The 15,629-nt window shown below is 45.4% G+C and overlaps 1 protein-coding gene across 2 annotated transcripts in view; it reads right to left on the reverse strand.

The window, feature by feature from the left end:
• LOC122935126 (saxiphilin-like) overlaps positions 1-15,629 on the reverse strand; it is a 133,900-nt gene that overhangs the window by 48,036 nt on the left and 70,235 nt on the right. For both annotated transcript variants that reach the window (XM_044290889.1, XM_044290890.1), the window contains 4 exons: positions 5,248-5,395; positions 4,999-5,147; positions 4,772-4,868; positions 734-775 (listed from right to left, as the gene is read on the reverse strand). In XM_044290889.1, the coding sequence (XP_044146824.1) occupies positions 734-775; positions 4,772-4,868; positions 4,999-5,147; positions 5,248-5,395 (436 nt within the window). The remainder of the gene's footprint in view (positions 1-733; positions 776-4,771; positions 4,869-4,998; positions 5,148-5,247; positions 5,396-15,629) is intronic.

Below are 15,629 nucleotides of genomic sequence, written 5' to 3' on the forward strand. Positions count from 1 at the left end.
CACACCATTGAGGGTTAAATGCACTTGGTCGCAGCTTGTGCTGGCGCACCACAAGACACAAAATGGCCGCCGATCACCCCAGAAAAATGAGACTGACAAACGGTCTGTGCAGCCTAAAAACAGTGAGCAATTGAGGATCAGCAGCTCAATGATCCACAGCTGCAGATCGATCAGTTAATCAAGTCCTTTGGAGGAGTTAATCTGCCTAATCTCGCCCTACTGTCGCAGCCGCAACCTCTCCCTACGCTAATCAGAGCAGAGTGACGGGCGGCGCTATGTGACTCCAGCTTAAATAGAGGCTGGGTCACATGGTGCTCTGGCCAATCACAGCCATGCCAATAGTAGGCATGGCTGTGATGGCCTCTTGGGGCAAGTAGTATGACGCTTGTTGATTGGCTGCTTTGCAGCCTTTCAAAAAGCGCCAAGAAAGCGTCACAAAAGCGCCAAGAAAGCGACGAACACCGAACCCGAACCCGGACTTTTACGAAAATGTCCGGGTTCGGGTCCATGTCACGGACACCCCAAAATTCGGTACGAACCCGAACTATACAGTTCGAGTTCGCTCATCCCTACTTGTGACATGTTCAGTTGATATTCACCATACATGAAGCAGAAAAAAATAGAGTTGTCTTGAAGTCTACAAGTAATATGTTGTACACTTTAAGGGGTATGTGATTCATCAGCCGACAGCAGTTATTCACTAGTGTCTATTTTATGTGTAATGCATAACTACCTGTATAGAAGTCTCCATCTGTCTTGCATGGGGTGAAATCATCTACCATAAAAAAGAGAAAACATTGAAATCAATGTTATAATTATCTTAATAAGCAATATGCAGTAAACCTATGTATACAGGGTGAGTCACAGGACACCATTTTATTTTAGGCACAAAACGGAAAATTAAATATCTGAATGCCCCAGCAAGTGATGGGCGAGGCGGCCTATCTTCTAGGCCAGTGATGGCTAACCTTTGCACTCCAGCTGTGGTGAAACTACGACTCCCAGCATGCTCCATTTATTTCTACAGAGTTCTGAGAGCAGCCAAGCAAGGGGGGCATCTTGGAAGTTGTAGTTTTACCACAGCTGGAGTGCCAAGGTTAGCCATCGATGTTCTAGGCTATGTCTTGAGATAGGCGTATTTATGAAAAGTTCTATTCGGCTCATTCGCTGAATTTTACCAAAAAATTTGCTTCGTGACGAATAACTTCGTCATACGTCACCACGCACAGGAATTTCGGACGAGATCTTCAATCAAGACAGAGGACTGGCGGAGCAAATGGAGGAGGTAAGTATGAATTCTTTTAGTTTTTTACACAATTTCAGGTTAAATCGATTCGCTGACACAAAGCACAAGGAAATTTGGCTTTGAGGCAATTCAAATTAATCCTGAAGTTCGGATTGAATTCCACTTCGTGGGATTCGATTCGCTCATGTCTAGATATGTCCAGAACATGGCTTCCATGTTGAGGCTGCCATATTGGATCAAGGGTAAAAGGTCAAACGTTATCAACACAGAAAGTTTCAACAACAATCGGGAACGTTCCCTGTGATGCACAGCTATTTGATGTATTCAATAAGTTGTCCCTAGTGCTAAACACAGAACTTTGACGTTTTTAAATTTCTGTGTTGATAACTTTTGAACCACAAGAGATATTGCGAATTTCACCTTGATCCAATATGGCAGCTTTGAAGATGGCGGCTATGTTCCGGACATAACCTAAGATATAGGACCCCTCACCCATTACTTGCTGGGGTATTCATATATTTCATTTTCAGATTCATTTTCTGAAATAAAAGGGTGTTCTGTAACTTGTTACTCACCCTGTAGTATGTTTTATCATTGGAAATCACTGATTACATAAAACTTATCTTTTAATAGTGAGATTAAAATAATTATGGCAAAAGCAGGGAAACATTTGGTACACCAGTCTAGTTTTGGGGTCTAGCATTTGGCCTGGGAGTTCCTCTCTACCATTTTGGACCTGGGCTATTGTTTGCCTTTCTCTACTATCCAGCTTAGCTCATCATTTATCCAGCTGGGGGCCTATTATGATCACTTAATCATCCATCTCAGAGACCCCTGATGAACCTGCAATTTGGGAAAACACATTGGGACAATGCAGGGATTTGTAGGGTGCAAGCAGGGAGAGATTCTAGGCCCCGAAATTTAGGGCAGTTAGGGGTCTCTATTTATTCTAGGTTCCCCCTTTCCCTAGTCCTCTTCCTAACACTATTGGTTATTGCTTTGACTACACCATATGTTTGTGGATCTTATGTTTTGATTTTTATTGTATTTATTTTAATCTGAAGTTTTATTTGCTATGTACTCAGTGATAGTGTTTCATATTTATATAGTACCCATGTATCCTGAAAATCAATTGTCTGATCCAACTGAACTGTGTAATGCTTTATCATTTACAAGGATATATAGATGTGGGAAATTACAAAAATAAGAGATCAGTGCCACCCTATTTTAGGACAGTATTGTCTGGTTTAAAAAACTATTTTCAAATACTCTTCTCTTCCCAAACATTTGTCTGGTGAAGGCACTGCTGGCCACCACCACATCCAAATGGGGAAAGAATGTAGAGATAGGGATAATACCAAGTAAGGACATTTGGCTGTTTCTGTAACCGCCATAGAAGTGAATGGAGTGACTGACGCAAATGCACAGCTATTCTTTAGTCAGATGTGACATAGTAAACACTTCAAAAATTAAACTAAAAAAAAAATAAAATAAAAAATTGTGGAACAGTTTTTTCTACCCCGCCAAAAACAGGGAGTAACAGGTGAATATTTGCAGATTATTATGAAATTTTGTGGCTTTTCTGAAGTTTTTAATTAATTTGGACAACCCCTTCTAACGCCTTTCTACTTAGTGGAAAGATTTGAAAAGTTTCCGCTGCCTTAATATCCACTCTTCCATGCTCATTGTGATTAATGAACATGGCTAATATAAAAATTATATATGCAAGATGGGTATGAGATATTGTATTAAAATGGGCAGCACGGTGTCCCAGTTCTTAGCACTGGTGCCTTTCAGCGTTGGATTTGAATCCGACCAAGGTCAGTTTGTATGTTCTCCCTGTGTTTGCGTGAGTTTCCTCTCGATACTCCGGTTTCCTCCCACACTCCAAAGACATACTGAAAGGGATTTTAGATTGTGAGCTCCATTGGGGACAGAGTGATGATAATTTATGTAAAGTGCTGAGGAATATATCAGCACTATATCAGAGTAAAATAAAAAAATAAAAATGTTGAGCAATACTGAGGCTGATGCCACAGGGTAGTTTTGGCCATGACAAGTGTTTCATGACCGAAGCAAGCAATGGGAATCCACTGCTGTCCTTAAGTTACCGCAGTCTGAAAGTATGATGGTTGACAATTTCAGGTTTATGGCCACATACAGGTTGCAATGCATCCCCATTTGTTTCCATTACTTTAGCCACACAGAAATATGCATTGTGGCTAAAGTTATCGTGTAGATTCAACCTATATGGTCAGGGCTGGCATCAGCACCCAGCAAACCCAGGCCCACACAGAAAATTCCCCAGTGCTTCTGTGCTATTTCTAAAAAGGCTGGGATTTGAACTCACAACCTTCTACATTAAAGGTAAGAACCTTAGCCACTGAGCTATGAAGCTCAATGTTAAACTGTGCTAGAAAAACCTCATAGTAGTTTCTCATGTATTAGGTATTCCTATACAGCAGAAGTATACTTTAATATTTTTTTTTGGTAATTGTAAAAAAATGTATGGCACAAAATACATATATGTGAATGCATAATATGTGGGAAACTACTACTGAGGTTGTTAGCTATAATATATGTTCAACAGGTTAACATGAAGCTCTATAGCCTAGTGGTTAAGGTTCTTGACTTTAATGTAGAAGGCTATGAGCTCAAATCCCAGCATAATCATTTCAAAAACAGAGGCTAAATAGACATGCCAACCCTTTAATTTATGTAACTATTATTTTTTGTTGGGAAAGGTGGCAACCCTAACAGGACCCCTGCTCCCCAGTGACCCCCATAACTTTTTTTATAGTTATGTCTACAGAGATGTGTGGGGGCTCATTTGAGGGAAATCTGTCTTTTTCTACAATACTATTTTGGGGGGTGTATTACTTGATCACTTTTTATAAAAATATTCTTGGGAGAAAAAGTGATGAAAAAAATGCAAATCAGCCTTTTTTATATATTTTTTTGTTACATCCTTCACCAGATGGGCAAACTTTTTTTAAATATTTTAATAGTATGGGTATTTTCGCATAATTTTACCCATAATTTTATTATTTTTTGTTAATTTTTGGGGAAAGTGGGGTGATTTTACGTTTTAAGTTTTTTTATATTTTCAAAACTTTTTTTGCCTTTTTTTAAATTACTTTTCATCAGATTGCAACTTATGCAGAGTAATGGCAATTGCTCCATATAGAACTCACTATATCACAGTTTAGTGATGCCACCTAGTGGCCTGAACTGGGATATACTAACAATGAGCCTGGAAGCCCAGTACAGGCTGCGTCTCATTTTTAGAACAGGGTGCTTTCCTTGATCTCTGCTGGGGGAAAGCGTGTCTGAGCAGGAAGCCCGCGCTTCCGTTCTTTAATACTCTCAGATGCCATGGTGACATTTGACAAATGCCACAAGGGGCCCACTGAAATTTATCGCCCTACGGCACACATGAACCTGGAGCTGACCCTGTATATAGTAAATGTTGGGCTAAACTGAGGATGTATTATGGATGAAACTTTTGGGTCTAGTTGAAATTACCTTTATTGTAGTACCCTTCAACTGCTGGAACCAGTCCACATTTCAGTGCTGTATACATGTGTTCTGTATGGAGAGTTACTGCATCAGCTTCACGTTTCTGAAAGGGAAATATGTTACTGATGTCCACAACCCATACCACTCTTTGCTCATCTTCTCTGAGCTAACCCAGATAATGCTTATACTGCCAGTAACGTAATGCTTTTATACTGCCAGGAAAGGTTACTTACCAGAATCTTCTCAATGCACTGATCTGCAGAAGATGGCTCTGTGCATTTAATAGCACCACCACTTACTGCGGACCAGTCATCACATTTGATCTTCTCGTTCTTGTTTTGTGTACACCAGCGTATTTCGTTCTTTGAAGGAAGAGGTTCTCCTAATAAAAAAAATGACATTTTCATATTAATATTAAAACATTTGCATTGGAGTTTCCTAAATTTTTGCAAGAGGGCTCATTAAAGACAATTGTCCCCTACCTTGCAGTGTTTTCATGGCATTAAACAATTCTGGGCCCAAAAACAGAAAAGCGTCCATTCCTGATGGAAGAGCAATCAGATTTGTCGTAGTGTCTCCAGACATCAGATCCTTAGCACAAGTGGAGCTGAATAGTTTGCATTCTTTTTTCTGAGATTGGATAGAAATACAAAGTGACATAAGAAAATAATATAAACCACCACTAACAGCTCACTTCTAACTACAAAGCTTGAGGGAGACATAGCAAGGTCTGCTCTGTAACTGTAGTTAATGCTGAAATATTAGCATCTTGTGCTGTGTTGCATTACAAATAGGGTTGAGTGAACCCGAACTGTAAAGTTTGGGTTCGTACCAAACTTCACGATTTTTTTACCCCAGACCCGAACCCCAACATTTCAGTAAAAGTTTGGGTTCGAGTTCCTGGTTTGGCGATTTAATGGTGCGTGTTGAAAAGCTGCAGGGCAGCCAATCAACAAGCGTTTAACTCATGTGCCCTTAGAAGTCATTACAGCCATGCCTACTAATGGCATGGCTGTGATTGGCCAGTGCGGCATGTGACCCAGCCTCTATATAAGCTGGAGTCACGTAGCGCTGCACGTCACATCAGCTCTTACTAGTGTAGGAAGAGGATGCTGCTGCTGTGAGGGAGAGAATAGGAAACAATTCTGGTGTTCTTGGTGTTAAATCTGCAAACTACAGCGATTTTTTTTGGGTGCTATGCTACATTTTTGTACCCCTGAGCCCAGTGCCACAGAGAAATAAGCTTTAATCAGTCTGTTTGTTAAGTGGGCGTTGGCGATGTTCTAGGGACATTACTTTAATCCTGTTCTGGTAGCTCAGTTAGCTCAGTGGGCAACATCTAAGCATTTTTTTTAAGGACACCTGCACTGCTTATGTGCCAGGGGAAGGAAAAATAATATAGGACTTCAGGGCCCTGGGGGAAGGGGGGGGATACATTCAATTTTTTTTCTGTGAAGTACCCCTGTGCTAAATATCTGACAGGGAAAATCTATTTATTAAATCCCTTTTTTGGGAGGTCAAGTACCCCTGCGGCCTGCAGTGCATACCTGCCAGTGAAAATAATTCAATTACATTAGTCTGTCACTAGGGATGAGCGAACTCGAACTGTATAGTTCGGGTTCGTACCGAATTTTGGGGTGTCCGTGACACGGACCCGAACCCGGACATTTTCGTAAAAGTCCGGGTTCGGGTTCGGTGTTCGTCGCTTTCTTGGCGCTTTTGTGACGCTTTCTTGGCGCTTTTTGAAAGGCTGCAAAGCAGCCAATCAACAAGCGTCATACTACTTGCCCCAAGAGGCCATCACAGCCATGCCTACTATTGGCATGGCTGTGATTGGCCAGAGCACCATGTGACCCAGCCTCTATTTAAGCTGGAGTCACATAGCGCCGCCCGTCACTCTGCTCTGATTAGCGTAGGAAGAGGTTGCGGCTGCGACAGTAGGGCGAGATTAGGCAGATTAACTCCTCCAAAGTACTTGATTATTGATCGATCTGCAGCTGTGGATCATTGAGCTGCTGATACTCAATTGCTCACTGTTTTTAGGCTGCCCAGACCGTTTGTCAGTCAAATTTTTCTGGGGTGATCGGCGGCCATTTTGTGTCTTGTGGTGCGCCAGCACAAGCTGCGACCAAGTGCATTTAACCCTCAATGGTGTGGTTGTTTTTTGGCTAAAGCCTACATCAGGGTGAAGCTGTCACACCAAGTGCATTTAACCAGCAATAGTCTGTTTATTTTTTGGCCATATACTACATCAGGGGCAAGCTGCGCCCGTCACCAAGTGCATTTAACCAGCAATAGTCTGTTCATTTTTTGGCCATATACTACATCAGGGGCAAGCTGCGCCCGTCACCAAGTGCATTTAACCCTCAGTAGTGTGGTTGGTCAAGCTATCACACCAAGTGCATTTAACCAGCAAAAGTCTGTTCATTTTTTGGCCATATACTAAATCAGGGGCAAGCTGCGCCCGTCACCAAGTGCATTTAACCAGCAATAGTCTGTTCATTTTTTGGCCATATACTACATCAGGGGCAAGCTGCGCCCGTCACCAAGTGCATTTAACCCTCAGTAGTGTGGTTGGTCAAGCTATCACACCAAGTGTATTTAACCAGCAATAGTCTGTTCATTTTTTGGCCATATACTACATCAGGGGCAAGCTGCGCCCGTCACCAAGTGCATTTAACCCTCAGTAGTGTGGTTGGTCAAGCTATCACACCAAGTGCATTTAACCAGCAATAGTCTGTTCATTTTTTGGCCATATACTACATCAGGGGCAAGATGCGCCCGTCACCAAGTGCATTTAACCCTCAGTAGTGTGGTTGGTCAAGCTATCACACCAAGTGCATTTAACCAGCAATAGTCTGTTCATTTTTTGGCCATATACTAAATCAGGGGCAAGCTGCGCCCGTCACCAAGTGCATTTAACCAGCAATAGTCTGTTCATTTTTTGGCCATATACTACATCAGGGGCAAGCTGCGCCCGTCACCAAGTGCATTTAACCCTCAGTAGTGTGGTTGGTCAAGCTGTGACACCAAGTGCATTTAACCAGCAATAGTCTGTTCATTTTTTGGCCATATACTACATCAGGGGCAAGCTGCGCCCGTCACCAAGTGCATTTAACCAGCAATAGTGTGGTTATTTTTTGGCCATATCCCAGTCTAATTCTGTCACTAAATCCATAACGGTCACCCAGCGCCTAAATACTAGGCCTCAAATTTATATCCCGCTAAATCTGTCGTTACCGCTGTACTGTTGTGGCTGGGCAAGTTATTTAGTGTCCGTCAAAGCACATTTTTTGTTCAGGGTTGAAATACAATTCCCAATTTAGCAATTTCATAATTTAGTGGTTTCTGCTATATCAGAGCTATTTGAAATCTATCCCTAAAAGGGTATATAATATTCAAGGTGCACATAGGGTCATTCAGAATAACTTCACACACACGCTACTGTGCATTTCCAAGTCCAATTCTGTTAGTAAATCCATACCGGTCACCCAGCGCCCAAATACTAGGCCTCAAATTTATATCCCGCTAAATCTCTCGTTACCGCTGTCCTGTTGTGGCTGGGAAAGTTATTTAGTGTCCGTCAAAGCACATTTTTTGTTCTGGGTTGAAATACAATTCCCAATTTAGCAATTTCATAATTTAGTGGTTTCTGCTATATCAGAGCTATTTGAAATCTATCCCTAAAAGGGTATATAATATTCAAGGTGCACATAGGGTCATTCAGAATAACTTCACACACACGCTACTGTGCATTTCCAAGTCCAATTCTGTTAGTAAATCCATACCGGTCACCCAGCGCCCAAATACTAGGCCTCAAATTTATATCCCGCTAAATCTCTCGTTACCGCTGTCCTGTTGTGGCTGGGAAAGTTATTTAGTGTCCGTCAAAGCACATTTTTTGTTCTGGGTTGAAATACAATTCCCAATTTAGCAATTTCATAATTTAGTGGTTTCTGCTATATCAGAGCTATTTGAAATCTATCCCTAAAAGGGTATATAATATTCAAGGTGCACATAGGGTCATTCAGAATAACTTCACACACACGCTACTGTGCATTTCCAAGTCCAATTCTGTTAGTAAATCCATACCGGTCACCCAGCGCCCAAATACTAGGCCTCAAATTTATATCCCGCTAAATCTCTCGTTACCGCTGTCCTGTTGTGGCTGGGAAAGTTATTTAGTGTCCGTCAAAGCACATTTTTTGTTCTGGGTTGAAATACAATTCCCAATTTAGCAATTTCATAATTTAGTGGTTTCTGCTATATCAGAGCTATTTGAAATCTATCCCTAAAAGGGTATATAATATTCAAGGTGCACATAGGGTCATTCAGAATAACTTCACACACACGCTAACTGTGCATTTCCAAGTCCAATTCTGTTAGTAAATCCATACCGGTCACCCAGCGCCTAAATACTAGGCCTCAAATTTATATCCAGCTAAATCTCTTGTTACCGCTGTCCTGTTGTGGCTGGGAAAGTTATTTAGTGTCTGTCAAAGCACATTTTTTGTTCTGGGTTGATATACAATTCCCAATTTAGCAATTTCATAATTTAGTGGTTTCTGCTATATCAGAGCTATTTGAAATCTATCCCTAAAAGGGTATATAATATTCAAGGTGCACATAGGGTCATTCAGAATAACTTCACACACACGCTACTGTGCATTTCCAAGTCCAATTCTGTTAGTAAATCCATACCGGTCACCCAGCGCCTAAATACTAGGCCTCAAATTTATATCCCGCTAAATCTCTCGTTACCGCTGTCCTGTTGTGGCTGGGAAAGTTATTTAGTGTCCGTCAAAGCACATTTTTTGTTCTGGGTTGAAATACAATTCCCAATTTAGCAATTTCATAATTTAGTGGTTTCTGCTGTATCAGAGCTATTTGAAATCTATCCCTAAAAGGGTATATAATATTGAAGGTGCACATAGGGTCATTCAGAATAACTTCACACACACGCTACTGTGCATTTCCAAGTCCAATTCTGTTAGTAAATCCATACCGGTCACCCAGCGCCTAAATACTAGGCCTCAAATTTATATCCCGCTAAATCTGTCGTTACCGCTGTACTGTTCTGGCTGGGCAAGTTATTTAGTGTCCGTCAAAGCACATTTTTTGTTCTGGGTTGAAATACAATTCACAATTTAGCAATTTCATAATTTAGTGGTTTCTGCTGTATCAGAGCTATTTGAAATCTATCCCTAAAAGGGTATATAATATTCAAGGTGCACATAGAGTCATTCAGAATAACTTCACACACACGCTACTGTGCATTTCCAAGTCTAATTCTGTCAGTAAATCTATACCGGTCACCCAGCGCCTAAATACTAGGCCTCAAATTTATATTCAGCTGAATTTGAATACAATACATTGGGCCAAATAATATTTTTGTTGTTGTGGTGAACGATAACAATGAGGAAAACATCTAGTAAGGGACGCGGACGTGGACATGGTCGTGGTGGTGTTAGTGGACCCTCTGGTGCTGGGAGAGGACGTGGCCGTTCTGCCACATCCACACGTCCTAGTGTACCAACTACCTCAGGTCCCAGTAGCAGCCAGAATTTACAGCGATATATGGTGGGGCCCAATGCCGTTCTAAGGATGGTAAGGCCTGAGCAGGTACAGGCATTAGTCAATTGGGTGGCCGACAGTGGATCCAGCACGTTCACATTATCTCCCACCCAGTCTTCTGCAGAAAGCGCACAGATGGCGCCTGAAAACCAACCCCATCAGTCTGTCACATCACCCCCATGCATACCAGGGAAACTGTCTCAGCCTCAAGTTATGCAGCAGTCTCTTATGCTGTTTGAAGACTCCGCTGGCAGGGTTTCCCAAGGGCATCCACCTAGCCCTTCCCCAGCGGTGAAAGACATAGAATGCACTGACGCACAACCACTTATGTTTCCTGATGATGAGGACATGGGAATACCACCTCAGCATGTCTCTGATGATGACGAAACACAGGTGCCAACTGCTGCGTCTTTCTGCAGTGTGCAGACTGAACAGGAGGTCAGGGATCAAGACTGGGTGGAAGACGATGCAGGGGACGATGAGGTCCTAGACCCCACATGGAATGAAGGTCGTGCCACTGACTTTCACAGTTTGGAGGAAGAGGCAGTGGTGAGACCGAGCCAACAGCGTAGCAAAAGAGGGAGCAGTGGGCAAAAGCAGAACACCCGCCGCCAAGAGACTCCGCCTGCTACTGACCGCCGCCATCTTGGACCGAGCACCCCAAAGGCAGCTTCAAGGAGTTCCCTGGCATGGCACTTCTTCAAACAATGTGCTGACGACAAGACCCGAGTGCTTTGCACGCTGTGCCATCAGAGCCTGAAGCGAGGCATTAACGTTCTGAACCTTAGCACAACCTGCATGACCAGGCACCTGCATGCAAAGCATGAACTGCAGTGGAGTAAACACCTTAAAACCAAGGAAGTCACTCAGGCTCCCCCTGCTACCTCTTCTGCTGCTGCCGCCTCGGCCTCTTCTGCTGCTGCCGCCTCGTCCTCTTCCTCCGCCTCTGGAGGAACGTTGGCACCTGCCGCCCAGCAAACAGGGGATGTACCACCAACACCACCACCACCTCCGTCACCAAGCATCTCAACCATGTCACACGGCAGCGTTCAGCTCTCCATCTCACAAACATTTGAGAGAAAGCGTAAATTCCCACCTAGCCACCCTCGATCCCTGGCCCTGAATGCCAGCATTTCTAAACTACTGGCCTATGAAATGCTGTCATTTAGGCTGGTGGACACAGACAGCTTCAAACAGCTCATGTCGCTTGCTGTCCCACAGTATGTTGTTCCCAGCCGCCACTACTTCTCCAAGCGAGCCGTGCCTTCCCTGCACAACCAAGTATCCGATAAAATCAAGTGTGCACTGCGCAACGCCATCTGTGGCAAGGTCCACCTAACCACAGATACGTGGACCAGTAAGCACGGCCAGGGACGCTATATCTCCCTAACTGCACACTGGGTAAATGTAGTGGCAGCTGGGCCCCAGGCGGAGAGCTGTTTGGCGCACGTCCTTCCGCCGCCAAGGATCGCAGGGCAACATTCTTTGCCTCCTGTTGCCACCTCCTCCTACTCGACTTCCTCCTCCTCTTCTTCCACCTGCTCATCTAGTCAGCCACACACCTTCACCACCAACTTCAGCACAGCCCGGGGTAAACGTCAGCAGGCCATTCTGAAACTCATATGTTTGGGGGACAGGCCCCACACCGCACAGGAGTTGTGGCGGGGTATAGAACAACAGACCGACGAGTGGTTGCTGCCGGTGAGCCTCAAGCCCGGCCTGGTGGTGTGTGATAATGGGCGAAATCTCGTTGCAGCTCTGGGACTAGCCAGTTTGACGCACATCCCTTGCTTGGCGCATGTGCTGAATTTGGTGGTGCAGAAGTTCATTCACAACTACCCCGACATGTCAGAGCTGCTGCATAAAGTGCAGGCCGTCTGTTCGCGCTTCCGGCGTTTACATCCTGCTGCTGCTCGCCTGTCTGCGCTACAGCGTAACTTCGGCCTTCCCGCTCACCGCCTCATATGCGACGTGCCCACCGGGTGGAACTCCACCTTGCACATGCTGGACAGACTGTGCGAGCAGCAGCAGGCCATAGTGGAGTTTCAGCTGCAGCACGCACGGGTCAGTCGCACTACAGAACAGCACCACTTCACCACCAATGACTGGGCCTCCATGCGAGACCTGTGTGCCCTGTTGCGCTGTTTCGAGTACTCCACCAACATGGCCAGTGGCGATGACGCCGTTATCAGCGTTACAATACCACTTCTATGTCTCCTTGAGAAAACACTTAGGGCGATGATGGAAGAGGAGGTGGCCCAGGAGGAGGAGGAGGAGGAAGAGGGGTCATTTTTAGCACTTTCAGGCCAGTCTCTTCGAAGTGACTCAGAGGGAGGTTTTTTGCAACAGCAGAGGCCAGGTACAAATGTGGCCAGCCAGGGCCCACTACTGGAGGACGAGGATGAGGAGGAGGTGGAGGAGGATGAGGATGAAGCATGGTCACAGCGGGGTGGCACCCAACGCAGCTCGGGTCCATCACTGGTGCGTGGCTGGGGGGAAAGGCAGGACAATGACGATACGCCTCCCACAGAGGACAGCTTGTCCTTACCCCTGGGCAGCCTGGCACACATGAGCGAGTACATGCTGCAGTGCCTGCGCAACGACAGCAGAGTTGCCCACATTTTAATCTGTGCGGACTACTGGGTTGCCACCCTGCTGGATCCACGCTACAAAGACAATGTGCCCACCTTACTTCCTGCACTGGAGCGTGATAGGAAGATGCGCGAGTACAAGCGCACGTTGGTAGACGCGCTACTGAGAGCATTCCCAAATGTCACAGGGGAACAAGTGGAAGCCCAAGGCCAAGGCAGAGGAGGAGCAAGAGGTCGCCAAGGCAGCTGTGTCACGGCCAGCTCCTTTGAGGGCAGGGTTAGCATGGCAGAGATGTGGAAAACTTTTGTCAACACGCCACAGCTAACTGCACCACCACCTGATACGCAACGTGTTAGCAGGAGGCAACATTTCACTAACATGGTGGAACAGTACGTGTGCACACCCCTCCGCGTACTGACTGATGGTTCGGCCCCATTCAACTTCTGGGTCTCTAAATTGTCCACGTGGCCAGAGCTAGCTATTTATGCCTTGGAGGTGCTGGCCTGCCCGGCGGCCAGCGTTTTGTCTGAACGTGTATTCAGCACGGCAGGGGGCGTCATTACAGACAAACGCAGCCGCCTGTCTACAGCCAATGTGGACAAGCTGACGTTCATAAAAATGAACCAGGCATGGATCCCACAGGACCTGTCCGTCCCTTGTCCAGATTAGACATTAACTACCTCCCCTTAACCATATATTATTGGACTCCAGGGCACTTCCTCATTCAATCCTATTTTTCTTTTCATTTTACCATTATATTGCGAGGCTACCCAAAGTTGAATGAACCTCTCCTCTGTCTGGGTGCCGGGGCCTAAATATATGCCAATGGACTGTTCCAATGTTGGGTGACGTGAAGCCTGATTCTCTGCTATGACATGCAGACTAATTCTCTGCTGACATGAAGACAGATTCTCTCTTACGGGACCTCTCTCCTCTGCCTGGGTGCTGGGCCTAAATATCTGACAATGGACTGTTGCAGTGGTGGCTGACGTGAAGCATGATTTTCTGCTATGACATGCAGACTGATTCTCTGCTGACATGAAGCCAGATTGTCTGTTACGGGACCTCTCTCCTCTGCCTGGGTGCTGGGCCTAAATATATGCCAATGGACTGTTGCAGTGGTGGCTGACGTGAAGCCTCATTCTCTGCTATGACATGCAGACTAATTCTCTGCTGACATGAAGCCAGATTGTCTGTTACGGGACCTCTCTCCTCTGCCTGGGTGCTGGGCCTAAATTTATGAAAATGGACTCTTACAGTGGTGGGTGACGTGAAGCCTGATTCTCTGCTATGACATGAAGACTGATTCTCTGCTGACATGAAGCCAGATTGTCTGTTACGGGACCTCTCTCCTCTGCCTAGGTGCTGGGCCTAAATTTATGAAAATGGACTGTTGCAGTGGTGGCTGACGTGAAGCCTGATTCTCTGCTATGACATGCAGACTAATTCTCTGCTGACATGAAGACAGATCCTCTGTTACGGGACCTCTCTCCTCTGCCTGTGTGCTGGGCCTAAATATATGCCAATGGACTGTTCCAGTGGTGGCTGACGTGAAGCCTCATTCTCTGCTATGACATGCAGACTAATTCTCTGCTGACGTGAAGCCAGATTGTCTGTTACGGGACCTCTCTCCTCTGCCTGTGTGCTGGGCCTAAATATATGCCAATGGACTGTTGCAGTGGTGGCTGACGTGAAGCCTCATTCTCTGCTATGACATGCAGACTAATTCTCTGCTGACGTGAAGCCAGATTGTCTGTTACGGGACCTCTCTCCTCTGCCTGTGTGCTGGGCCTAAATATATGTCAATGGACTGTTGCAGTGGTGGCTGACGTGAAGCCTCATTCTCTGCTATGACATGCAGACTAATTCTCTGCTGACGTTAAGCCAGATTGTCTGTTACGGGACCTCTCTCCTCTGCCTGTGTGCTGGGCCTAAATATATGCCAATGGACTGTTGCAGTGGTGGGTGACGTGAAGCCTGATTCTCTGCTATGACATGCAGACTGATTCTCTGCTGACATGAAGCCAGATCCTCTGTTACGGGACCTCTCTCCTCTGCCTGGGTGCTGGGCCTAAATTTATGAAAATGGACTCTTACAGTGGTGGGTGACGTGAAGCCTGATTCTCTGCTATGACATGAAGACTGATTCTCTGCTGACATGAAGCCAGATTGTCTGTTACGGGACCTCTCTCCTCTGCCTGGGTGCTGGGCCTAAATATATGCCAATGGACTGTTGCAGTGGTGGCTGACGTGAAGCCTCATTCTCTGCTATGACATGCAGACTAATTCTCTGCTGATGTGAAGCCAGATTGTCTGTTACGGGACCTCTCTCCTCTGCCTGTGTGCTGGGCCTAAATATATGCCAATGGACTGTTGCACTGGTGGCTGACGTGAAGCCTGATTCTCTGCTATGACATGCAGACTGATTCTCTGCTGACATGAAGCCAGATTGTCTGTTACGGGACCTCTCTCCTCTGCCTGGGTGCTGGGCCTAAATTTATGAAAATGGACTCTTACAGTGGTGGGTGACGTGAAGCCTGATTCTCTGCTATAACATGCAGACTAATTCTCTGCTGACATGAAGCCAGATTGTCTGTTACGGGACCTCTCTCCTCTGCCTGGGTGCCGGGGCCTAAATATCTGAGAATGGACTGTTCCAGTGGTGGGTGACGGGAAGCCAGATTCTCTGCTATGGGAC

The sequence above is a fragment of the Bufo gargarizans genome, chromosome 4, assembly GCF_014858855.1.
Source record: "Bufo gargarizans isolate SCDJY-AF-19 chromosome 4, ASM1485885v1, whole genome shotgun sequence".
NCBI lineage: Eukaryota > Metazoa > Chordata > Amphibia > Anura > Bufonidae > Bufo > Bufo gargarizans.